The sequence below is a fragment of the Lynx rufus genome, unplaced genomic scaffold (genome assembly GCF_022079265.1).
Source record: "Lynx rufus isolate CCGP_SWC_20201006 ecotype Redwood Valley unplaced genomic scaffold, mLynRuf1.p SCAF_5, whole genome shotgun sequence".
Taxonomy (NCBI): Eukaryota; Metazoa; Chordata; class Mammalia; order Carnivora; family Felidae; genus Lynx; species Lynx rufus.
The window spans coordinates 156,080,954-156,107,554 of record NW_025814867.1 but is presented as its reverse complement, the minus strand read 5'-3'; the positions used below and the strand labels follow the sequence as shown (position 1 = coordinate 156,107,554).

General features: G+C 54.5%; 1 protein-coding gene across 4 annotated transcripts in view; it reads right to left on the bottom strand.

Moving 5' to 3' along the window:
- PKNOX1 (PBX/knotted 1 homeobox 1) overlaps positions 1 to 26,601 on the bottom strand; it is a 38,888-nt gene that overhangs the window by 6,659 nt on the left and 5,628 nt on the right. For 3 of the 4 annotated variants that reach the window (XM_047099218.1, XM_047099220.1, XM_047099219.1), the window contains 8 exons: positions 24,435 to 24,562; positions 20,688 to 20,859; positions 18,769 to 18,939; positions 14,413 to 14,512; positions 13,378 to 13,475; positions 6,894 to 7,022; positions 2,826 to 2,902; positions 218 to 390 (listed from right to left, as the gene is read on the bottom strand). In XM_047099218.1, coding sequence (XP_046955174.1) covers positions 218 to 390; positions 2,826 to 2,902; positions 6,894 to 7,022; positions 13,378 to 13,475; positions 14,413 to 14,512; positions 18,769 to 18,939; positions 20,688 to 20,859; positions 24,435 to 24,562 — 1,048 coding nt within the window. The remainder of the gene's footprint in view (positions 1 to 217; positions 391 to 2,825; positions 2,903 to 6,893; positions 7,023 to 13,377; positions 13,476 to 14,412; positions 14,513 to 18,768; positions 18,940 to 20,687; positions 20,860 to 24,434; positions 24,563 to 26,601) is intronic. The other variant, XM_047099221.1, reaches the window with a different exon arrangement.

The following is a 26,601-nucleotide window of genomic DNA, read 5'->3' as shown; positions in this document are numbered from 1 at the left end:
CACCGCGCTCCGTACACGATGCCTCTCTCACGCGTCACGCACGAAACACCGCAGCCGCCGCGACCCAAGGCTCACGGCTGCCACCGCGGTCAAGGCCGTCCCTGCCCACACCCCTGCTGCCCCCAAGCAGCCAGGCCCTCCCCCAGACTCTGGGCCCCCCCCACGCCCCCCTCCCCCTCCCTGTCCCCACTGCCCCCCCAGTCCCCACGAGGCCCACCTTCTGACATGGCCAGCTCGCTGGGCGGCGGCTGTGCAGCTCCCGAGGCGATGGAGTCGGGCCAAAACCTCTGGACTGGTCTGTTCTGAGCTGTCTTCTTCTTGGTTTTTGGAGTTTCTGAGCAACTAGAATCCAACATGGGCTGAAGAATCCGTCTTCTGGCGTTGATGAACCTGGGTGTGGAGGGCGACACCAGAAGCGGTCACTGGGACAGCAGACGTCCCTACAGGGGAGGCGTCAGAGCCAGCCTGGACCTCAGGTGGCCCACGCACCTCTCCCCCGGCCCAGCGCACGTGGATGGCAGGTGGGGCGCCGGTGTCCCCGGGGAGGGGGCCGGGGAGCGGCCACACTGCACACCCGGGGGTCCTGGCCCACCCTGACCTCGTGGTCACCTCCAAGCACGGCTCTGGGGCCAGACCTGCGACCCTGCACGCCGCTCACGACGGGCTAGTCCCAGAGGAACTAAGTTCCTAGGTCACTAACCGCCTCCACCACGAGGCAGCTCAGAAGCGACTCACCACCCCCGCGGGGACCCGACCCCTGACCCCGCACGCGCACAACCACTGCTGCTGCGGGAGCCTGAGGTCGGCAGGGCAGGCGGCTCGTAAGTGCGTGGACGGAAAGCCTGCACCCCTGCCGGCACCTGGGAGGGGCTCTGTCTCCCCGCGCCCCCCACCTGCTGTGACCGCAGCCTGCGGGACGCCCACGGCCGCTGGCGAGCTCGGACCGCACGCTCCGACCGGGCCACAGCTGCACCGGCCCGGCCTCCTCCAGGACAGCGACAGGGGCTCAGCTCTCGCCGCAGCCCAGCCTGCTAACCCCCGCAGCGGGACCCTGACAGCAACAGAAAGGCGAGCACCAGCGGACACGCGGGCTCTACTTCTGTCCCGGTGCTGCGCCACCACACGCTGCTCTCGGTGCCCCCGACACAGAGCAGAGCTGGGCCCAGACCAGTGACAAGGTCACTTCGCGTTAAAGTCCTAACGGTCCCGGGTGCCTGGCTGGCCTGCTCATGATCTCAGGTCGTGAATTTGAACCCCACGTTGGGGGTAGAGATTACTCAAATACAGTTTAAAAAATATAACCCTCGCATTCAAAACTATCTACAATTGCAGGAAGATACGTTCTAAAAACAGAAACAAGCAGGAGCGCCTGGATGGCTCAGTCGCTTGAGCGTCCGACTTCGGCTCCGGTCAGGATCCCATGGTTCGTGGGTTCGAGCCCCGCGTCGGGCTCTGTGCCGACAGCTCGGAGCCCGGAGCCTGCTTCGGATTCTGTCTGTCTGTCTCTCTCTCTCTCTCTGCCCCTCCCCTGCTCGTGCTCTGTTTCTCTCTCAAAAACAAACATTAACCAAAATTGAAAAAAAAAAAAAAAAAGTTGAGGTCAAACCTTCTAGACAAGACAATTCTGCTAACAGAGCTCAAGGAAGTCAACCCTGAAGAAAAGTGGGAAGGCCGGGCAGCGGCAAAAGCATCACAATGTGCAAACAAGTGTCTCTAACATTCACCCCCAACGAATCGACCACTGGTAGGACCGAACCGAGACAGGACGTGTCACGCGAGGGGACAGGAGGAAATGGAGCGTGTCCTAGGCCGTCACGAACGTCACAGCGACAACACATGTGAAACCTCCGTTTCTGCTAACGGCATTTCAAGATTCTACAGGAGACAGTTCAAGGAGTATGGTCTATCACCGGTTCCCAAAACCGAAACAATGGCCCACGGCGGGATACCGGAGATGTTTGGTGCGGTACCTGAGCACCCGTCCCGCACAGACGACTGCGTGTGCCGGGAGACCCTGTCACGTACCCTGGAGCCCACCTGACCTCCAGGTGTAAGCTCTAATGGTATTTCCAACTGATGGGACGTGTGCTCTCTTCTCTTCTACACGGGCCCGTTCTGTAAGCTGGACTCGCGTCCACACGGGCGCACGTGAACACAAAGGACACAAGTGACAGCCGCACAAAATGCAAGTGCGCCCCTGGACCCCAGCACCATTACTGACGGGCACAGCCCTGATTTCTGGGGCACGCGGTCAGGGTTCAGGCGTCCACGACAGTACGTGACACCGGAGTTAGAACAGGAGGACGTTTCATCCACGAAGTCAACCCTGTCCCAGGCGTGTCCCTCGTAGGGCCCTGAGGTCCCCATAGGACCCCGCTGTGGGTGGGACCACCACCTGGACCCCCACTCAGAGCTGAACAAAGTGGCACAAGGTTCCCAAAGGTGGGAGAGCCACGGGAGGTGCCCCCAAGGTCAGGATGCCTCATGGCGGCCGTCACCACCCGGAGAAGGTTACCCACGAAAACAGGCCATCGGCACTGAGCGTGGGGGCTCGGGGCTAGAAACACGGCGGAGACACGCAAGTCTAACTGCACAGACAGCGTGTGGGCAGAGAGTCCACCGCGAGGGCCACTGATCCCCGAAAGCTGAAAGCGTGTGCTGATCTCTTCTCAAGCCTCCCGCCACCGATCCCAGTCCTGACGACAGCGCTGCTGGTTAAAAGAACTCAGGAATCTTCAGCCAAATTCCGCTATTGATTAGCGTCCGTGCTTTCAAGGGTTCTATCGCGCTGACTGGCACGACCTCGGGGAGCAGGCGCATCTTACCAGTTGTTAACTTGGAGTAGTGTCAAATTTGTCTGAGCAGCGATCTGTTTTTTCTCATCTTCTGTCGGGTAGGGATGCTACAAACAAGAAGAAAAGTTACCGTGAACCTCGGTGTTTACACAGGAACTCCGGCTTCTCTGGGTAGACGAGAAACGCGTGAACAGTCCTTAGTAAGAACCGCTAAGTAGTGGGGCGCCTGGGTGGGCGGGTCAGTGGGTTCAGCATCCAACTCCCGATTTTGGCTCAGGTCGTGATCTCACGGTTTGTGAGCCTGAGCCCTGAGTCAGGCTGACGGTGTGGAGCCCGCGTGCAATTCTCTGTCTCTCCCTCTCTGCCCTTCCCCCTGCGTGCATGCTCTCTCTCTCTCTCTCTGAAAATAAATAAACATTAACAAAAAGACTGGTGAGCAGCGATAGTGTTCTGCTAAAACGCCTTCAGCCTCACAAACTTGTTTTAGAAACGTCCCGCACAGAATGTAGCGTCTCCCCGAGCCGCTCAGCGCCAACGCGGCAGTTGGGGCCCAGACAAAGGCGGGCTGCGACAGCCGGAGGCTCACAGACGGCACAAGTGGTGCCACCACCGCCAGGAGCTGCTGCCACCGCGGGGGTCACTGTCCCAACCACGTGATACAGCCGGTAATTTAGGGACCGCCCCGCCGAGGGTACGTTAGGAGCACACGCTGTGGACAGAGGCTTGAGCTCTGACCCGGCCAGACGGCACGGATGTCAGGCTGCACGTCCTACAGTGAACCGCTTTCCTCGGTCACTTCTGAGACACGGCGGTCATCCCCATTCTACAGATGAGGAAACTGAGGCAGGAGGGCACACGCACTCCCCATCCGACAGCTGGGTAAACGGGAGGGCGCGGGGAAGGGGCAGGGCAGGCTGTTCCAGGCCCGTCCCACGGGGTGACACGTTTCTGTCACGGGTATCGTGAGGAGACACCGACAAGGGGCCACGCGGACGGCTTTTCGGGAGCCGCCCCGCTAGGTCAGCGTGCGCGGTCAGCAGACCGAGCCACCGCTGGGGATTTGTGTGTCTGCTACGTCACTCCTTCCCTTGTGATTAGTACCTTTCACTTAAAAAAAAACAGCATTAAACCAGAAGTACGTATCAAAAGTCACAGAAGTCCCAAAGGAAGGTAATTCTCACCTACGGCATAAACGGTTTCTCCAAGACTGATTACCGTCCGCACGCAGAAACCGTGAAGACGTTTACTCTCAGAGCTACGCGCACCCACGTCCCTTGTGGACGCCCCGGGGCCCCGGAGAGCACACGGGGGCAGAGGTTCCCGTGAGTATCACTCGGTGGGCGGGAGTCACGCCGGTGGGGCGCCAGGCTCACCCCCACAGCGTGCCTGCTCCCTCAGACGACGGCGGTTCCATCGGTCTGCCCACAGCACACGGCCAGAGGTAGAGGCCCCCAAATGCAAATACCGTGCTTGCGGGGCGCCTGGGGGGTTCGGTGAGTTAAAGGCCCGACTCTTGATTTCGGCTCGGGTCATGATCTCAGGGTTCGTGGGTTCGAGTCCCGTGTTGGGCTCTGAGCTGAAAGAGCAGAGCCTGGGGCGCCTGGGTGGCGTAGTCGGTTAAGCGTCCGACTTCAGCCAGGTCACGATCTCACGGTCCGGGAGTTCGAGCCCCGCGTCGGGCTCTGGGCTGATGGCTCAGAGCCTGGAGCCTGTTTCCGACTCTGTGTCTCCCTCTCTCTCTGCCCCTCCCCCGTTCGTGCTCTGTCTCTCTCTGTCTCAAAAATAAATAAACGTTGAAAAAAAAAATTAAAAAAAAAAAAAAAAAAAAAAGAGCAGAGCCTGCTTGGGACTGACTCTCTCTCTCTCTCTCTGCCTTTCCCTCATTCTCTCTCTCTCTCTCTCTCTCTCTCTGCCTTTCCCTCATTCTCTCTCTCTCTCTCAAAATAAATAAACTTAAAAAAATAATAAATATAAGCTCATAAAATCAAAGGGGGCAGGAAACCTAAGTGCTTTCACCAAAAACAAAACAAAAAACAAAGAAAGCCATCATACAGCAGAAAACGCTATCCTAGCGTATTGGGACCACCACCGGAGAGGATGCGATTTCCGAGACACGAGGGCAAGAGAGACAGAAAATGCTTCATGGGGGGAAATAAAGGAACATTTTACTTCGACCTTGTCACAGGGTTTACTGCTTCACAAATCATCACGACGTTAAAGGAAACTTAAAAGAAAAATGCCGATCCTACCACCTGTCTGTAGCGTGACGACCACGCATCGGCTGTGAGATCACAGTGGGCTCAGACGCGGGTACGTCCCACCCTCACTCCCTGCCACCTGCCCGAACCTTCCTGGCGCCCCAGCCCTCGCTGCCGAGTTGGCCAGCTGTGTAACGGTCCGGCAGACGGGTGTGTCCTAAACCCCACGCCCAGTCTTGGCGTCGGGACACCCAACATCGCTGTGCCCGTCATCCATAAAACCTCTCCTCTTGACGTGAAACCTTTCGGGACACGTTTCCAGGTGTGGCCACGCCGCTCAGAGACAGCACCGTCCTCTCTGGCACGTGTTGCCGTGTCCTGCAGGCGGGGGTGGCTAGCGGAGACCAGGACAGCAGAGCAGGAGGGAAGCGGGGGCCCGGCTCCCTCAGGGCCTTCCCTCCAAGAAAGGGAGAGGGGTCCTGCCCCCCCCCCCCCCCCCGCCCCAACTGCTCAGCGACATCACATGCCGGTTCAAAGCCTCCAGCCGGCTGCTACTTTGGACCGTCACCTCCCGGGTAGGGAGCCTGACGCCAGTCAGAGAAAAGGGGGTGCCACCCGGCCGCGTCAAGGGCCAAACCCCAGAAGACGCGGGATGACCGAGATGGACGCTGGCCTCGTGGCTCACAGCCGGGGTGAGGACGGAGACCGGTCCCGGGAACAAGCGCAGGCCGCGGGCCCAGGCAGCGGGCTTCCCAAACAGTGGATGCAGGGAAAGGGCGCGAGGAGCCCTGGGTCCCACAGGCACCTCGCGGACAAGCACGGCGCACTGGGATGCGGACGGGGAGCGCGGGGCAGGGAGGAAGAGGCCGCGGCAGCCAAAGGCACGAGCAGGCGCCCATGGCAGTGACGGAGAGGGGCAGAGCCAGCCCACGGCCACGGCGATCGGGGGCGCGGGCGCTCCGTGTGGTCGCGTGGAGGCCGGGGCCACAGGGGCAGGGGGCGCGTGCACCAGAGAAAACAAGCTGGGATGAAGGCACCCGGCCGCGAAGCCGGTTCCCGAGACTTCCGGGCAGCTCCCTGCTGGACCTCCCGACCTCCTGTCCCTCCTCACTACACAAAGGCCCCTCCTTCCGCCGGACGTGGCTTAACGCAGCACGTGGTGTCCACTTTCCCACCTCGGTCTCGCCACACGCTCCCCCGAAAGCCAACCTGGTCACTCCTGGTCCCGGCCAGCAGGCTGGGCGGTCACTCCTGGAAGCTGCTCCGGGCCACACGCCTCCCGCAGGTTCAGGGGCACGCGGACTGAGGGTGTCCCCCGCTGAACGGAGCAGCAAGTATGTGCTTCCCGGGAGGGGACACCTTGCGGAGACGACGTGGCCGTGACCCAGGGGAGGAAACAGGCGCACACACACAACGTGGATGGGCTGGTGCTGCCTGTGGGCCCCACTCTGTGTCACGTGCTCCCCACTCCGTCCACATCGCGATCTTCGACCTTCCCACCTCTTCCTTTCAAGTCCAATACGTGCGACATCGCGCTGTCTGCCCAGGCTTTGCCCCGACCCAGCCTCTGCCTGCCCGCCTCCCTAACTGACCTCACCCCATCTCACCCCGTCATCACTCACGGGGAGCTGGCTCTCACGCACGCACGGGATTGACGTGAGCTGGAAGTATTCCCTTTTCACCAGGGGTGCCCTCCTGTTTAAGTCACTTGAGGGGGTGGCCTTCGGGTTTTGGTAACCCTCCTTCCGCCCCATACTCCACCCCGATGTTTAGACGATCGCCAAAAGACCGATACTTCACGCCGGGCCTGCTCGCACAGACCAGCACATCTTTCGCGGGAAGCGCACCAGAAAGCAAGCAGCTCGGGTGCGGCTAGCAGTGCGGTCACTTGCGTTCTTACCCCTATGTGCTGAAAGAGCCAAGATCTCATCACGTTGGTGGCATGCTTCGGCAAAACGCCCCTTTTGTTCTTAGCTGAGCCGTCATCTTGATGCAAGATGCTGAGATCTTGGTTTAACTGTAACTGGAGCTTTGAAACAATTGAAAAGAAAATGTTAGAAAGCACAGAAAATTATGACACATCCAAGCGGCTCAGGACTTCAGATGGAGACGATAACCAAAGATCTACGGATAAATGGCTTGTCGATAGCAGGGGCACGTGCACTGGAGCGGGTGCAGGCTATTCGGGGCGGGAGGAGGATCCCGGGGCATCGTCGCCATGGGCACGGCTGTCTCGCTGTCAGTGGCCCCTCATCTGGCGAGGCAGGTGACGCGGGCACCGACAGGTCCCCGGGGTCACTCCCCTGTCGACATGCCAACCCCACGGCCCTCTCATCCACTGCCCGTTTTCGCCTTGCGTCCTCTGGCAAGGGACGTGATAAAACACCGCTCTCCCAGCCGAGAGAGCTGTCAGGCAATCACCAAGAACGGGCAGGAAGGCTTGAGGGCTGGAGAGGGCCCGTGGGCTGAGCAGGGGGCAAAGGCACACACAGGAGCAGACAGAAGCATCGCAGAGCAAGGGACGAGGGACCGCCGGTGGCCCAGACGTCTCCACAGCCACGACAGATGCCCCCACCCCCCACGGAGAGCAGGGAACACGCTCTGTCCGTTGCCTTTCAAAAGGAAGGACGGGCAGGGCACCGCTGACACGAATGTCCTGCACACAAACGAAAGAGAGATCTGATGTCTGTAAGGACAGGCCTCAGGCCCCGGCAGGTCCCAGGCGCCGCACCTGATGCCCAGCACGCCCGTGGGGACGGTGTCATCAGTGTTCACGACGTGGGCAGGGGACGAAAGCGATCACCACTCACCAGGGCCTTACACACACACAGCAGAGACCTCTCTACTATTACACTTGAATTGAGAACTTATGTATGAAACGGACTCCACAAGAAAACGAACATCAACTTCAATATGATGCATTCATAGACACAGTTGATTTACCATGACCTGAGCCGAAGTTAGATGCTTAACTGACTGGGGCACCCAGGCGCCCCCACAGACACAGTTTAAAGGATTTGGAACTCGGGGCGCCTGGGTGGCCCAGTCGGTTAAGCGTCCAACTTTGGCTCAAATCATGATCTCACCGTTCATGAGTTTAAGCCCCGCGTCGGGCTCTGTGCTGACGGTTCAGAGCCTGGAGCCTGCTTTGCATTCTATGTCTCCCTCTCTCTCTGCTCCTGCTCTGCTCGTGCTCTCTCTCTCTCAAAAATAAACATTGAAATTTTTCGAAAAAAAAAGAAAGGATTTGGAACTTTATTTTGGAGAGGTCACCGTATTATCTGTGCTCCCTCTGGATTTATATCATTTTGGATACATTCTTTAAAAGCCTCAACAATATCATCTAAACAGAATTTATGACTTAAAGGAGACGTTAAGACACTGACTGTACCTAAAATATTTTAAAACCAAAGATTATTATCCAGGCCATAAGAGTTTTCGGAAACGGGTTTCCTTGTCGGGGGCTGAAAGCGGGTGGTGTCGCGCGCCCTCTCCGTGCTCCTACGTGTGCACGGGGAAGAGTGGGAAGTGAACCTCCAGTAGGAGTTCCCAGGCACCAGGGGCCAAACTTTAGCTCGTCTGCCTTATTTGTCTCAATTAACGTGTAATGTTCCTCACGAAGCTTGACATGGGCTCAGTGTCGCTTTTCTTGTGCAGGGCTGAAGCAACCGTGGGCTCAGAAACAGGCCAAGTGACGGCTGGCCGTGTGACTGGACCCCACGGATGGCGTCCACGGGGTCTGAGAGGGCCGGCGAGGCTGCGTGAGGAAGCAGACCGAGGGCCTCGGAACAGAGCAGCCGCTGGCCCTGCGGGGCTCCAGCAAGGCCAGGGACTGGACAGGAGGGGGTGAAAAGCCTAGGAAACTGGCCGGAAGTTTGCTCAAGAAGCAGAGACAGCCCCGGACCCTCCCCGTCATTCTCCGCAGATGACCCATCTGTCCCCCGGCCCGCAGGAGATGGAGGACGTGTTGAGTGCAGCTGGACGGTGGGAGTGAGGGGCAAGGAAAGCCTCCACACGACACGGGAGACCCCAGCCCGTCCCCGCCCCTGCCGCCAGGCCTGTGCCCCGAGCGAGAAATCTGAGAGCCCTTCTCTGGAGTCACCGAGTGAAGAAGACGCTCCGAGGCCGGCCAACGGAGAGGCCCGCTTGCCGCGGCCCGCGCCCGACGCGCACCCAGTGGCTTCCTAGCGGCTCAGGTTCCGAGGACAGGCAACTGTCCCCAAACATCTGAAATCCTCCATCTCACGGAACTGGACAGGGCTGGGCTGACGAAATTAGTCGGGCAGAGAAAGACAGACATCGTATGGCCTCACCCGTATGCGGACTTTAAGAGACAAAACAGGCGAACCGAAGGAAAGCCAGAATAACGTAAGAATAGGAACGGGGACAAAACAGAAGAGACTCTTAAATACAGAGGACAAACAGAGGGCTGCCACAGGGGCTGTGGGAGGGGCGACGGGCTAAATGGGGAGGGGCCATTAGGGAATCTCCTCCTGAAATCACGGCTGCACCACATGCTAACTAACTTGGACGTAAATTAAACATAAAATAATATTGATAATAATTTTAAAAATAAATGAAAGTCTCCATCACAAAAAGCAGACACCAGCGGCAACGAACGTTGAGGCACAGAGGGAAGAGCGAGAACACAGAAGCTAGAGACAACTGCAGCCACCCTTGGGCCAAAAACGGGAGCTTCAACGCAAAGCACAGAGGCCGAGGAGGGTCTGGAAAATCCCTGCTCTGCTGAACACTTTGAACTTCGAGGACGGGGCGGAAGGCGGTGGGGGGAGGGGGCGCGGAGAGAAAAGTAAGTCTCTGAGAACGAGACAATGGGAGCACAAACACACGGAAGTCCAGAGACTCTGTTCGGAGGGTCCGACGCTCAGTTAGCAAAGGCTCTACAAAGAGACTGTGCGTGCCGGGGAGGGGGCAGGGCCGTCTCGGGAGACTCCGAGCACACGTCCCCGACTCAAGGACACGAGGTTGTGGGACTGCACTGCAGCAGCACGGAGGAGAGAAGCATCCGACGGGAGACAGAAGATGCTGGCCTCTTCCCCGGGCGATGTGGCCACGAGGGCACAGAGACGCCGTGGCCTCCAGCCCCGGTGACGGTCATCTGCATCCCGGAGCTGCACTTGGACACAGACTGCATCACGAGACCGAAATGAAGTCATTCTCAGGTTTGCAAAGTCTCAACAAAATGTACCTCCCAGCGTATTTCCTCTGGATGTTTTCAAAGTGGGGAATAAAGCTAAGAAAGCAGAGGGTACACGCTCCAAGAGAGGGGACTCCTGAAGGTGATGTCAAAGGAAAGTTCAAGAACATGCCCTGTGCCTGGCCCAGAGAGAGACGAGCCCCTGCGAGCAGGAGACGGAGAGCTTCTGGGGGCACACAGCTCCGATGTGCCTTCTGGAAGGCAGGGCGTAGGGGGATCAGCACGAGGGTGTCGGCCACGGCCCCACGAGCACTCGGCCAGGGGACTCAGCAAGGCAGCGGTTCACTCGGGCAGAAGCAAACACGTGACCCAGAAAAGTGCTGTGATCACAGTTACACACTCAGCTCGGCACAGACCCGTATTTACAGAGTCAGGGTAACATTAACACCGAGCAGGGGTGTGGCCACAAGGCCAAACACACAGGGAAGATGGGGGAAAGCCAGAGCGAGCAGGGGCCCCTGCCACGACAGCGAGCCAAAGCAGGTGTGTAAGGGGTGACTTAGTGTTTAGAAACGGGGAGGAAGACAGCAGAAGGAACGACTGTAAGATCAGGAAGCAGGTGCCTGACACGAGAGGCGGGAACAGCGGGCGGGAAAGGTGGCGGTTTGCTCCAAGCCTCTCAGCACCCTTGACGCTGAGCTGGGCACGCAGCTCGATATAAACTTGATTTATATCAAAGCAAAGTGAGTTAAAGGGTAGAATGGAGGCAAAAAACCTTGTCACAGGCCAACCAACAGCAAAACCCTAAAATATACAAATAATGATTCGTACAAATAGACTCTCCCAGGAAAGGAGAGGAGATCAATGAAATCCCCTGGTTACTTCTCTTTTCTCAAAAAAATGTTTTTAGGGGCTCCTGGGTGGCGCAGTTGGTTAAGCGTCCGACTTCAGCTCAGGTCATGATCTCACGGTTCGTGGGTCGAGCCCCGTGTCGGGCTCTGTGCTGACAGCTCGGAGCCTGGAGCCCGTTTCGGATTCTGTGTCTCCCTCTCTCCCTGCCCCTCCCCTGTTCATACTCTGTCTCTCTCTGTCTCTCAAAAACAAATAAATGTTAAAAAATTAAAAAAAAAAAAACACTTTTAGAAGCATAAACACCTTTCCATAGAGACGCCCTACGAAGAGGGCAAATCCCACCTCCTGACGGGCATTAAGTCAGAACGTGGCCCATGGTGGCGGACTCTCTCCTGGGCGAGTGTGGCCGTGTTAAAATCCCCCGTGTGTGCACCCGAGACCCAGCCAGACACTGGGCAGGACGGGGCGTAGGGGGCAGCACGGGGTCGAGCGTTACGAGGGCTCAGCCGTGACGGCCACCGCACTGCCGCTGAGATTCACCTGGGGGTCATACTGGCCAGAGCAACCACGTGAGCCGTGACAGTGACCAGACGGACCGTGACAGTTTCCGACACAAGAACAGACCTCGTCATCGGTAAGTTGTCACCCTGATTATCTGCAGCCCAGAAAGAACCAGCCCCACCCCCCAAAAAAGGAAAAAGGAAGAAAGGAGCCCAGAGCAGCCCAAATAGCTACAAAAAGAAAATCGTATGCACCACCTCATCCAAAGCACCTGCACCCAAGCCCTCGGTCAATCTGGTCACTCTTCCGTCAGAAACCCGGGCAGCCCGTGTCTCTGGCCTCCCAGCCCTGCTGACCTAGAAGCCATACATGGAGGAGGGTGACGGGGAGGGGACAGGCGCACGGTGGGCTACAGGGCCACGAGGACCGGAGCAGAAACAGCTCACAGGCAGCAAGAAAGGGGGCTGCGTTCGCCAGCCCGCCTCATGGGGCTGGGGGCGTCACAGGTGAGAGTCTGTGTGAGAAGGGGTTGCGCTGAAACACACATTTGCTAGTTAAACTAGTCCTCTGTGTGTCTAAGAAAATTCAGTTAAGCAGCAACTTCCTTCTTAAGCATCAGGACAAATAAACCTCTTCTCCAGAAGGGAGGCAGCGGACTCTAAGGTGTCTTTCTCTAAGAGCGGTTCACGCTGGCACTGGGACGCGCTCTGCCGACCAGGCGCCGCCCGCGTTCACGGCTGTGGCACATGGGGAGCTCCAGGGACAGCGGGCTGGATGGGGAGCCCAGGGACAATGCTGCTGGGGTCTAGCTCCTCCTCTACCCCTCGCGGGCCCAGATGACAAGGCCCCCAAGCCCAGCTCAGCTCTGCCCGTGAAGTGAGAGGCGGTAAGTCCCGGATGGGCCGGGCCAGCCCCCGCCGCCCAGGCCCTCTCACATCTGCTACCTGATTAAGGGGAACACGAACGTCCCCAAGGCTGGGCTGCCAGTTGTCAGTAAGGCTTCCAGGAAACGACGAATCTACGTTCTTAGAGTGAGCTGCTAACAGAAACGTGGTCTTTCTGACTTAAACCGAGCTGCGTGTAAATAACAAGACTGTACGTGTACACGTGTGTGTGTGTGTGTGCGCGTGTCTCCACAACTTAAAGGGGGCGGGCAGCCCACCAAGTTCAGCCTCCCCTACCACAAAGGCACGGAGGGCGTAGGTCGACTGCAAGGTCACAGCGCGTAACAGCATTTTCACCTGCTGCTTCTGCCCCTGAAGCGGCCTCCTGTGCTCTCGAAGCTGGTGTTCCCCAGGAGGCGGGGGGGGGGGGGGGGGGGGGGGGCGCCAAGTGGGGGGTGGTGCCTCACTGGGCGCCTTGGAGCGGGGCAGGGGCAGCCCCGGCTCAGCTCTCCCCTCCGGTGGGTGGGCGGATGTGAAGCAGGCACCCCGGCCACCCCTCCGGCCACCCGAGGGCGAGCCTGAAGCGGTGCTCTGGCCCATCAGGTGCTCAGCAGGAAGGCCTCCGCAGGGTCTGAAAGACCTGCCTGCTGGGTCCGCTGTGAACCTCCACAGGGGCGGGAAGAGTGCGTCTACACTGCCTCAAGTCTCCGGATCCAGAGACAACTACACCACCCGATGCTAATCTGGACAACGGGGTTGCTCCGGGGAAGGGGTTATGGAGGACCTCTCTGCCGCTCCTTCGGACTTTCTGGACTTTGCGACTTTCTTACGGCAAAGGAAACAGGGAGGAAAACAAGAAACGGGGCTGACACTGAGCTGAACTGGGGACTGGCACGGTCTTCAGGCAGAGGAACACCCACGCCTGGCTCTCCCGTGCCCGCACGGCCCCGCTCGCCCCGCTCGCCCTCCCCCAGGAATGGCACACGCACCTGGGAGTTCTGGATCCTGATGGTGCCGGGCGACAGGGCTTGCGTCACCACCTGGCCTTGAGGAGTGACAACCGTGACAGGCTGATACACCGTGCCACCTCAGGAAGGAAGAGATCAAAACGCTCTTGAGTCTCAGTGATAGAAAACCACATCCTCAATACACTCAACGTACATCATGAAAGGAAAACAAATCTCTGGTCTGACGAGGTTTTTAAGCCATGTCGAAGGATCAGTACCCCGCTGGCGGACTTGTCACTATAAACTATTAAAACGACCCTCCCGGATGAGTCGCGCCCCAGGAGGGGGCGGGGGGCAGGGCACCGGGCAAGGGGCAGCGAGGCGTCCCATCGCCAGGGCGCTGCCAGCCGGGGTGGATGCTGCAATTCGCTTTCTTTTGCTCCATTTCCCCCACAATCGGCACATGTTGAGGGACTTGGCCAAGGGGGCTAAGTCGTTTTCATCACAGTATTCTGTTGCTCGAACGTGCTTCCATCCTCCTTTGGAAGCTTCCCTTCGCACTATCGTGTGAGGGTTTCTCCCCGCCCTGCGCGCCCCGATTCCGTCCTCACGATGGCTTTGTATCTGCGATGCGGGAGACGCACCAGGGACCTGCAGACTCTGTCCCCTTCCCGCGATGATTTCTGCCGTGCAAGTAACACCAAGGCTAAGAGGGAGTTTTGTTTGTTTGTCAAACATTAAGGGCACGACTTAAGGTTTCCCAGATGCTGCCAAGAGTACAATTAAAAACTACGTTATCTGCAAATTACAACTCAGTTTTTGCTATATATTTTCAACTCCCATATAAAACCCTTCTTCCCCAAAGTTTTTGGTAGGGACGCACAACTTGCATAAAATATCTGTTACTGAGAATGAAAACAAGAGACGGGCCTTCAATTCTAAGAGGTCTAGTCTTGCCACCCCTGTCTCAGGAACCGGCGTTAATCAGCAATTGCACTGACGGGCTTCTCCGTTCTCATATAAAGGACTTTTGCACAAAAGCTCAAGGAAAGAGTGTCCTTTTCTCCGTCGGCATACCTGCCACTGTTGCCATGGTGACGTTCCCCTGCTGCAGCGCGGATGCGGGCACCACGATTCCTTGGGGGCTGAGGGTGCCTGAGATGGCACTCTGAATCTGCTGTGAGTCAAAAACACACGGTGAGCAGTGAGCGGAAACACAAAAGCCACGTTTAAAACTTTAAGCCAAGTGGCATGGTGCCACCACCAGTGAAGGCCAGGTGCTCGAGACAGAGACGCAGAGGACAAGCCTTCCGGAAGGCGCGCCTTCCTTATCTGCAAACCAAGAGACCCCAGACTGACCCGCTATTAAATATGACCGTCGGCACCGAGATTCCAGCTTCGACCTGGCTCCCAAACGGTCATCTTTTGTCTCATCATATTAGACTCACCTCGAAGCCCTGGAGGCGTGACGAGGAAGGCCGGGAGGACCTAAGGTCATCGCACAGCCTTCCCACTCCGTTGGCTCACTCTAGAGCTTTCCAAGAACCAGAGTCCCCGTACAGATGACGCCACAGGCTCAGGAGGCTCCACGTGGTGCCAGAGAGTCACCTGCGGCCGCGGCCAGCTCTGTCCCCTCACCAGAGCACGGAGCACATCGGCGTCCCCCCTCCCCCCGCCCCCGCCCCGGGTGTTCAGGTCCGTAGAGTGCTAGGTCTGGGCCTGGCCTGCAGCCCGTTGCACAGGAAGAGCGTAAGACCACATCAAGATCCCAGCCATCCCAAGTCAGGTACAAATGGGCTGTGACGGCTGGGGCAGGTGGCCGGGAAGGGGGCTCTGTGCCGGGCGTCAAGGCACAGGATCTGGCACACCACCGGCACGCAGGTATTTGAGCAATTAGATGGCATCGGTGCTAAAACCCAAAGACGATTACTCTGCAGGCTGCCGCACCGATCCGAGTGCGTGTCCGAGCTTTGGTAGGGACACACAGCATCTGCCACATGAACTTGGTCAGAATAAAAATTAATTCATCCAAATCAAATATCCAAGCTCCCACATGAAGGACCTAGAAGAAGAGGGACAAAATGAAACCAAAGCAAGCAGAAAGAAGGGAATAATAAAGATCAAAGCAGAAATCGATGAAACTGAAAATAGAAAAACAACAGAGAACAACCAATGAAAAAAAGAGCTGGTTCCCTGAAAAGATCAATATACTGACAAACCTGCTAAGACAGGAAAAAAGAGAGGTGACAAGTTACCAGCACCAGGAAGGGGACGGGGGGGGGGTGAGGGGGGCACCACAGGGCCTGCAGACGCCGACGGCGGGAGGGGCTCTGGCGACAACTGGGCACAAACACATGTGACGTCTAGACAGAAGCCAACACGAAACACACCATCCCAACAGCCCGGTAACTGTTGCGGACGTGGAATTTGTAGCTCGAAAACTCAGAAAAGAAACCTCCAGGTCCAAGTACTGTCATTGGAGAATTCTATCAAACACATAACGAAGAATTCACACCAATTCTACATAATCACTTCCGGAGAACAGAAAAGGAGGGAATACTCTTCATCTCATTTTGTAAAGTCGTATTATTCTGATACGAAACCTTGGCAAAGACTGTAACAAAAAAGAAACCACAATCAGTATGGACACGCAAACGTCTCACAACATACAGCAAACAGAATTCAGGAACCTATATGAAAAGAATTAATGTGCTGAGACCAAGGGGTATTCATTCCAGGAATGTGAGGCTTGTTCAATATTCGAAAAATCAAGTAACATGATCTACGTCCATGTTAACAGAAGAAAGGAGAAAAATGACATAATCACATCAATTCATGCAGGGAAAGCATTTAAAAAAATTCAACATAATAAAAAAAAAACTCTCCGGAAAAAAAAAAAAAAACAGGAATAGAGGGGAACTTCCTCAACTTGATGAAAAGCATCAAGAAAAAACCTTCCAGTAAAATTATAATTAACAGTGAAAGGCAGGGGCACCTGAGTGGCTCAGTCGGTTGAGTGTCCGACTTCAGCTCAGGTCATGATCTCATGGTTCGTGGGTTCAAGGCCCACATTAGGCTCTGTGCTGACAGCTCAGAGCCAGAGCCTGGAGCCTGCTTCAGAGTCTGTGTCTCCCTCTCTCTCTGCCCCTCCCTCACCCGCACTCTGTCTCTCAAAAATGAATAAATGTTAAAAAAAAATTTAAAAAAAACCCAAAACATTGGAAGGCAGAATGCTTTCCCCCTAAGACTGGGAACAGGGCAGGACATCCACTCCCACCAGCTGTATTCAAGATAGCACTGGATGTTCTAGACAATGCAGCAAGCCAAGACAAGGAAATAAAAAGCATATAGATCAAGAAGGAAGGAACGGACTATTCCTATCTGCAGATGATACAACTTAACAAGTAGGAAATCCTAAGGAATCTATGAGAAGGACCTCCTAGAACTAACAAGTGAGTTCCGCAAGGTCGCAGGATACGAGACAGACACACAAAAATCAACTATATTTCTAAATACTAGCCGGGACACTGAAGTCAAAGCTAGAATACCATTTATGATTGCTCAAAAAAATACTCAGGTGTAATTCTAAAAACACACGTGTAGGACTTATAAGACAAACTTACAAAACGCTGATGAAAAAATCACAGAAGAGTAAATAAATGGAGAGACATATCATGGTTGGCGGACCAGAAGAGCCAACACAGGAAAGATGCCGATTTGCCCCGAAACGATACACGGGCTTAATGCCATTCCTGTCAAAATCTCAGTAACGTTGTTTTGTAGATACAGACAGACAAGATCACTTCAAAATTTACACGGAGAGGAACTAGAATAACTAAAACCATTTTGAGAAAGAAGAATAAAGGGGGACGATACAGTCCACCCCGATCTGAGACTTACCAAATAGCTCCAGTAACCACGGCTACACGGTGGGAATACATCCAGCAGTGTGACAACAGAGGGGCCAGAAACAGACCGGCATTGTGACAGTGTCACAAAAGCAACTCAACGGAGGAACTTCCGGAAGCAGCCTCCACCTAAACCCTCACACTTCGTACAAGAGTTAACTCAAGATGGGTCGTGGACCTGAGTGTGAAACACACAGCTTGCAGAAAAAGGACTGGAGAAAATCTGGGGGCTCCAGGGCTCGGCAGAGTTCTCAGACTCACCACCAGAAGCACAGCTCATCAAAGGAAGAGCTGATACGTGGGACTTGATCAAAATTTAAAATGTTTGTTCTGCAAAAGACCCTGGGAAGAGGACGAAAAGATCGGCCACGGACTTGGGAGAAAATATTTACAAACCACATAGCCAATAAGAGACTCGTATCTAGAATACTCCCAAAACAACAGTTAAAAAAAACCCAGAAAACGGGCAAAAGACACGAGCAGACGTTCTACCAGAGAGGATCTCCAGATGGCAACTAAGCCCACGGAAAGATGTCGGCGCCGTCAGCCATCAGGGAAGTGCAGATTACGACCACACGGACCACCGCCTGCCACCAGAACGGCTCAAGGGCACCAGTGCTTCCTGTGGGTGGACCTTGAGGCCACTGCGCTCCGCAAAATACGCCAAACACAGAAGGACAAATACTGTAGGATTTCCCTTACATCAGGTGCCCAGACGAATCAAATCCATAGACACAGAAAGTAGAGTGGTGGGAGCCAGGGACTGCGGAGGGGAGAAGGGGGAGTTAGTAGTTAACAGGGACAGGCTTCCAGTTTGAGAACGTGGGAAGTTCTGGAGACGGAGGGTGGGGACGGTGGCACGACAGTGTGGACGTGCTTCAGCCACGGACCTGTGCACGTAAAAACGGTTACGATGAGGGGCACCTGAGGGGCTCGGCCGGTTGAGGGCCGACTTCGGCTCAGGTTGTGAGCTTGCAGTTCACAAGTTCGAGCCCCGCGTCGGGCTCTGTGCTGACAGCCCGGGGCCTGGAGCCCACTTGGGATTCTGGGTCTCCCTCTCTCTCTCTGCCCCTCCCCCACTCATACTCTGTCTCTGTCTCAAAAATAAATTAAAACGTTAAAACAAATTTTTAAATGGTTAAGATGGCACATTTATGACACGTGTACCTTACCACAATTTTAAGAAATAATCAACAAAAAACATATTTTAAAAAAGAAGGAAAGAAGTGAACAGTACTCTATCCCCCAGAAGGATGGGATCCGGGGCACGGTACACAGACCGAGGCCTCACCTCAGTGGCTGCGTGATGCCCGGAGGGACTGTCTTTCGGGCTTGAGGGAATTCACTGCCAGCCCAGGCCAGGCTCAGAGATCTAGAAACCTCTCTGGGCAGGACGGCCGTAGACAGCCCAGGCGTTCTGAAAGGGCTGTCGGTCTCCGGACTGACAGTGACGAGCAGCCGTCCGTCCCCTTGCAGACAGGACGGTAACCGAGGAGCAGAGCGGGGCCCAAACGTACGTAAATACCTGGGACTGGACGGGGGAGTACGGGCTTCCAGGCTCCCCGCTCAGGAGGGTCTCACTGTTCATTTTCGTCTTTAGACAAGCAATATAGCGACTGCAGAAGTCTTTGCAGAGCTCGTTAACCTTTTCCAGCTCAAGAAGATGAATGCGCAAAACCTGGATTGCTTTCACCATCTAGAAGCAGAGACAACGAAGGCTCTCAGACAAGCAGGCAGGAGCACCGCGGCCCATTGGTGTCACCAGCACAGGACCGCTCCGTGACTGGCCCGAGCCGCGTCGCCACGACCGTCTGCACCGCCGAGGACACAAGGGGAGCGACGTCAGAAATCAGGCCAAACAGTAAGTCACCCCGGCACGGGTGACCTTCCGTACTTCAGCTGCATCCGGTGTGTGGGGACCCAGATGGTCCCAGGGCCGCCCTCGGGGAGTCGCTGCAGCGGGAGACAGCAGGGCCTCGGCCCGGCCCCACGGCCGACCCGCAGCACAGCCAGCGAGGTGCTCACCTCCCGCTTCTTCGTCTGCAAACGGGGAGGAGTCCGTGCCCACCGCGTAGGCAGCTCTTCATTTGGACAAAACCCCAGTTAACCGACTCTGCCCTTTACGGATTGTGCTTTCGGTGTCGAGCCCGAGAACTCCCCGCCCGGTGCCAGATGCGGGCTTTTACGATTTTCCCAAAAGTTTTACAGTGACTGTGTCAAGTCGCTAAGTTCTGGAGTCACCTGCCCCACAGCGGTAGACAGCGGCCTCAGATGGAAACCACCACTTGCCGGGAATCCACAACCCGGAGCCCAGCCCCTCCCCCTGTGACCTGGCTGGCAGTAATTCACATGTATTTGTGGACCGAGAGTGACCACGAACCAAACTCTGCCAGGCCCTGTGCTCGAACACCGGTCAGGAGAGCCCGGGGCCACTCTGGCTGTACCCGCGGCCCACGCACCGATGGCTGTATGACAGAGATTCAGAGGCGGAGAGAGCTTCTGAGTCTCACCCCAAGAGGGCGGGCGCTGCTAGTCCCATTTCAAAGATGAGGAGACTTACTCGAGGTCGGACAACTCACCACAAAATCCATTAGGCAGTGAGGGCTGGATGTATAATGAGAAACTTAGAGAGCAACAAAGCTGTGGGCAATTTATTCAGGGAAAAGTTTTCGAAGGATGCTTTTCTGCTGCTAAGGGCCCTGACTAGGGCTCGGGGCTGGGAGTTAGCGTGCTCTAAGGAAACCCGGTGAAGGGGCAGGCCCCCGGCCACAGGCTAACGGTTCTCCACCAGCACGGACGGGCCCCACTCCCTCCGGGTCCGGCACTGACGTTCACTCCGACAAAGTGTCCGCTCCCTTGAGAAAGCACACACAACCCTGAACCTCGGGGCCGGAGCTGGAGGGAGGGCGCCACGGTGAGACCAACTGGCTTCGAGCAGAAAGGCCGAGGGAAGCAGCGGGGAGCCTGGGAGTCCTCTGGTAAGCCTGCCTCGCTCCGTTCACGGGCCTCCCCGAGCGCACGTACAGCCCTGCCTCCCGCCACAAATACCAGCCTAAGACTGAGCGTGAGGTCCGTCTGTCTCGGAGAAGAAGGTCGTGTGTCCGTGACCAGGGAGAGGCCAAGAACTGAAGCGGGGCCCAGACACGCTGCCCGAGCAGCCCAGCGCGTGAGCACGCCGACTCCGGGGGACGTTACAAATGCTGAGGAGAGAAGTGGGGCCCCGGCCCCTTGCGATGCAGGCTCAGGTCCTCTCCTCGGGTTCTTACATAAGGTCACTGGAGAAGCTGGACGACGTGGGGACACTGAGGTCACAGGTACAGGAAGCTATTTCACAAACTGTATGATGCTACATCCTAAAGTTCCAATTGGAAGCTTAAAATTTATTGGTCACATTTGAAACTGGGAAGCAATAAGACGTAAGAAGAAAACGTTTCTTTTACTTACTAAATTGTCGGTTTCCGGGTCTTCGCAAAAGAAGGGTTTTCCTTCTTTCTCCTGCTTTCTTACAAAATTTTCAATATCTACATCAAAACTGGCAGAGGTCGTGCCTTCTGAGCCCTGGGTAGATTGTTCGCATTTTTCGAACAACAAAGCTAGTAGTGGAAACAGTGGATGCCTGGGGGGAGAAAAATTTTAAATGTACGTTCCACATTTTCAGGAGAATATTTTAGTATGTACAATGCACTGGCTTATATAACAGCGCGGCTGAGAGACAGTTCCTGTACAAAACAACATCCACTCTAAAGCGGACAATTCAGTGGTGTTTACTATACTCACCACCAAGGCAATTTTATAACATTCTCATCGTCCCCCAAAGAAACCCTATCGTCATTAACAGCCACTCTCCATTTTCCCCCAAACCCCAGTCCCAAGCCGCTGCTAATCTACTGTCTGTCTCTACGGATTCGCCAGTTCTGGACATTTCGTATAAAAAGAATCACAGATGGGAGTGCAAACTGGTGCAGCCACTCTGGAAAACAGTGTGGAGGTTCCTCCAAAAACTAAAAACAGAACTACCCTACGACCCAGCAGTTGCACTACTAGGCATTTATCCACAGGATACAGGTGTGCTGTTTCGAAGGGACACACGCACCCCCATGTTTATAGCAGCGCTATCGACAATAGCCAAAGTATGGAAAGAGCCCACATGTCCATCGAGGGATGAATGGATAAAGAAGATGTGGTACATAGATACAATGGAGTATTACTCGGCAATCAAAAAAGAATGAAATCTTGTCATTTGCAACTATGTGGATGGAACGGGAGGGTATTATGCTAAGTGAAATTAGTCAGAGAAAGACAAAAATCATATGACTTCACTCCTATGAGGACTTTTAAGAGACAAAACAGATGAACATAAGGGAAGGGAAGCAAAAATAATACAAAAACAGGGAGGGGGACAAAACAGAAGAGACTCATAAACATGGAGAACAAACTGAGGGTTGATGGAGGGGTTGTGGGAGGGGGGATGGGCTAGATGGGGGAGGGGCACTAAGGAATCTACTCCTGAAATCATCGCTGCACTATATGCTAGCTAATTTGGATGTAAACTTTAAAAAATAAAAAATTGGGGCGCCTGGGTGGCGCAGTCGGTTAAGCGTCTGACTTCAGCCAGGTCACGATCTCGCGGTCCGGGAGTTCGAGCCCCGCATCGGGCTCTGGGCTGACGGCTCAGAGCCTGGAGCCTGCTTCAGCTTCTTGTGCCTCCCTCTCTCTCTGCCCCTCCCCTGCTCATGCTCTCTCTCTCTCTCTCTCTCTCTCTCTCAGAAATAAACATTAAAAATTTTTTTAAAAGTTAAAAAAAAAATCTTCCAGCAGCCCAAATGCTGAAACAAAGACACAAGGTCCACACAGATGCCATCGCGAATCTCCTATGGTCTTTAAATTTTAAAAACAAGTCCCCTCGGGGCGCCTGGGTGGCGCAGTCAGTTAAGCGTCCAACTTCAGCCAGGTCACGATCTCGCGGTCCGTGAGTTCGAGCCCCGCGTCGGGCTCTGGGCTGATGGCTCGGAGCCTGGAGCCTGTTTCCGATGCTGTGTCTCCCTCTCTCTCTGCCCCTCCCCCGTTCATGCTCTGTCTCTCTCTGTCCCAAAAATAAATAAACGTTGAAAAAAAAATTTTTTTAATAAAAAAAATAAAATAAAATAAAAATAAAAAATTAAATAGATAGATAGATAGATAGATAGATGAAAGGAACCACAGGATACGTGCCCTTTGGCCTCTAGCCTCCTTCGCTTAGCGACACCGCTTTCAAGGACCGTCCGTGCTGTACCGCGTATTGGTACGCCATTCCTTTTTATGGCTGCACGATGCTCCACTGTGTGGAGAGACCAGTTCTCCAGCTGCAAGTTTTACACTGAGATCTATGCTCCGTCTTGAGTCAACTTCTGTATAAAACGTGAGATGAGGTCAAGGGTCTTCTTCCAGCAGGTGAACGTCTAACTGTTCCAACACCGTTTGTGGGAGGGGCTACCTCCACTCCACCGAACTGTGTTGGCACCTTTGCAAAGGTCACGTAAATCACGTTTTTGTACACCTACTTCTGGACTACCAGTGACGCTGATCCCAGCCCTTCACCAGCGTCACGACAGCGTCATTACCGTAACACCCGAGTCAGCCTTGAAGCCCGACTCGAGTCTTCCTCTTCAACACTGTCTTAGCTGGTCTAGTTCCTTCATCTGCCATGTAAAATTTAGAACCGGCTTATCCACATGTACAAAAATATCCCGCTGAGACCTTAATCGCAATTGTGCTAACCCTGCAGCTGGATTTCAGGGGAAATGACATCTGTGCTGTGCTGACTCTTGCAATCCATGAGTATGGTATGCCCCACCACCTAGGTTCTCTCTGGTCGCTTGCGTCAGCATTTACAGTTTCCAGCATCAAGGGTCTACACCTGTTTTGGTACTCTTGTAAATGGTATTGTCTTTCTAATTTCCGTTTCCAATTATACATTACTGGCATAGAAACAGGATTTGTTTCTGTGTGTTGCCCTTGTAACCTGTGACCTTATTAAACTCAGTCCTGGACATTTTTTGGTGGAGTCTTTGGGATTTTTGATGTAGACGATCGTGTTGTTGGTGCACAAAGCCAGTTTTCTCTCTCCCTTTCTCAGCTGGTATGCCTTTTCTTTCTTTTTCTTGCCTTACTGCGCTGGCTATGACTTCCATTACAGTACTGAACAGGGGGAGGCCGAGTGGACATCTCTGCCTTATTCCCAATCTTACAGAAAACAGTCATTGGCCACTAAACATAATGAGAACTATAGATTTTTGCAGGTTGCCCTTCATCAGGTTAGGAAAGTTTCCCTCTATTACCACTTCGCTGACAGCTTTTTTTTTTTTTTTAATTTTTTTTTTTTCAACGTTTATTTATTTTTTTTTGGGACAGAGAGAGACAGAGCATGAACAGGGGAGGGGCAGAGAGAGAGGGGGAGACACAGAATCGGAAACAGGCTCCAGGCTCTGAGCCATCAGCCCAGAGCCCGACGCGGGGCTCGAACTCACGGACCGCGAGATCGTGACCTGGCTGAAGTCGGACGCTTAACCGACTGCGCCACCCAGGCGCCCCTCGCTGACAGCTTTTAACCATAATTAGCTGTTGACTTTTCTGTGTCAACCGATACGAGCGTGTTGTGGGTCTCACTGGTTGAACTTTGACTAGTGAATCAGTCTTGAGTTCCTGGGATAAACTCTACTTGGTCACTGCAGGTGATTCTTTTTATACGTCACTGAATTTCATTTGTTAATACTGGATTAACTATTTTTACGTGCAAGTTCGTGAGGCGCACTGGTGTGTACTTTTCCTTTCTGTATTGTCTGTGGCTTTAGTATCACGGTGATGCTCAATTCATAAGCTGAGTTGGAAAGCCTCCCCTCTTCCTTTTTCTGGAAGAGACTGTGTAGACTTGCTGTTTTTTTCTTCTTTATTTTTGGTAGGATTCCCCAGTAGAATTGTCTGGGCTTGAAGATTTCTTCTTGCAGGGTTGACTAAAATATAGATTTAGATTCCAAAACTTTTTTTTTAAGGTAGTAGGAATAACATCTTAATTCGAGAAACTGCTCACCCTAGTGGTTATCACACCATACCTAATGCTCTGCCTAGCTGCCAGCTCCAGCATATTCCATTTAACAAGTTTCTCTGCTCCTCTTACCCCTACTAAAACCCACGCGCATCGCATCTCATCGCTACCTATAAATGGCCTGCTTGTCTGCGTCCATTGGCGTCTGGGAGCCCGCCGGGGGAGGGCTCACTCCTTCCACATCCGGTTCAGAGCAGTTGGGATCTTGCTCCGTTTTTAACTCTGTTACTACTTGCATCTGCGAAAGGAGGAGGAGAGTTTTTGTTACTAAACACAAAGTAAACTGCTACTAAGTATTCTCTTCTCAAGCAGAAACAAGAGGACTGGTAAAGCGGGAGACAGTTGGATGGCTGGCGAGAATCCATCAAAATTACCACCAACAAACCTCCTTTGAGTCTGACACGTTTTGCAAATGGCTAAAACAAAGGTTGAGTTTCCAAATCATCTTGAAAACTGAGGGCCGATATCTGTGAACTGCGTGTGATTTTCAAAAAATATGCCACCTCCAGAGTGCCGAGGGGATTAAGTCACCTTACTGTGTGTGTCTCTTCCTGCCCTAAACCCTCACACTGAGCAACATCACAGCTTGAGAGGTAGAAACACACAGTCCAAACTCTTCCTATCTTGTCACGAAAACGAACGTAGTCATGGCAGGGCTGAAACTCTCCCCTGTCTATTCTTAAATTTCAGGAATACATCATCTATAAACATTTTGAAAAAAAAGTCACTGTATTTAGAAAGTAAAGACTGGCGGTGTTTAAAGAAATAGCGTCTAGATATTATCATTTAAATTGCTTTAAACTAAGGGGCGCCTGGGTGGCTCAATTGTTGAGCCTCCAACTTCGGCTCAGGTCACGATCCCACGGTTTGTGAGTTCGAGCCCCGCGTCGGGCTCTGTGCTGATGGCTCAGAGCCTGGAGCCTGCTTTGGATTCTGTGTCTCCTTCTCTCTCTCCCACTTGCACTGTCTCTTTCTGTCTCTCAAAAGTAAATAAATAAATGTAAATTGCTTTAAACTAGCTATTTTGGTTTGTAACTTAGGTGAAAAGTCTTTAAATCCTTAAACATAAAGAATTCAGTTTACAGAAAAAAATTCCAACCTGCTGGGGGGCTCTGGGTGGCTCGGTCAGTTAAGCATCCGACTCCTGCTTTCGGCTCAGGTCATGATCTCAGTTGTTAGATGGAGTCCCAAGCCCGGCTCTGTGCTGACAGCACGGAGCCTGCTTAGGATTCTCTGCGTCTCTCTCCCTCTCTGCTCCTCCCCCGTCTCCCCACCCCCACCCCTGCCACCCCGCACCATGCACTCACTTGCTCTCAAAATAAACATTTAAAAAAAAACCTAAATTGCTGCAGTAAACTTGTAATTATCCAGGAGCAGATTACCAGTGCCCTCAGCTGCTTCAGGACCGGAACCCACCTGCCCTGCCGCCAGCTGCCATGACTCTGCGCCCCGGGGAAGCAGCTGGTGGGGGCACTCGGGGAAGGGGCTTGTCCCCAGGCAGGGAGAGAGCCTGCTCCCTGCCATGCGACCCCCCCTGACAGCCGGGGGTAGTCGCCCGCCCGCGAGGGAGCCCCCGTCCTGCGGTGCAGGCTCTAGTCTCTCCGTCAGCCCAGATGTGCAGGGAGACCTCCGTCCCACTGCCTTCAGATGGCGCAGCGCGCCTGGGAAACTGTTTCTCTCTTGAAAACACGAAGCAGTAAAGCAACTAACAAGCCCAATCGAACACAACCTTTCTGGAGGGAGATCCGACAGTATTATACCCAAGCGTCAAAAGATGTATTTCAGGTCTTTGGGTTTGTTTCTTTCTTTCTTTAATGGTCGCGAAGGAAGGGAAAGCTCGCTGTCCAAGTGTGGAGGCGAGGCAGAGCCACACCGTGGGACGGTCAACGCGTAACATAACGTTCACGAGTTTTGCGTGTCGTGGGAAAGAGCTTGGCTGTTAAAAGCGAGGCTCTGTCCCTCCCCGTGCCCGGCACTGCACAGGACACGACCCCATCAGGGCCCCGGGACGCCCGCCTGCCCTGCGGGGGGAGGGGACTCCGAACAGGGTCTGCCAGCAGGTGATCGGTGCCACAAAGGAGAACCAGGTGCAGGCAGGGAGGGAGCAGGGGGCAGGCCTGTGGGGGGGGGGGGTGCCGGGGCGGGCAGGGGAGTCTTCCCGGAAAGGATTTGGCAAAGGCCTGCCAGACGGGAAGGCACTGGGCCCCCTGCTGCTTGAGGAAGAGCCAGGGCCAGGCCCAGGGCCACGGGGCAGGGATGCGCGGGAAAGAGGGGCAG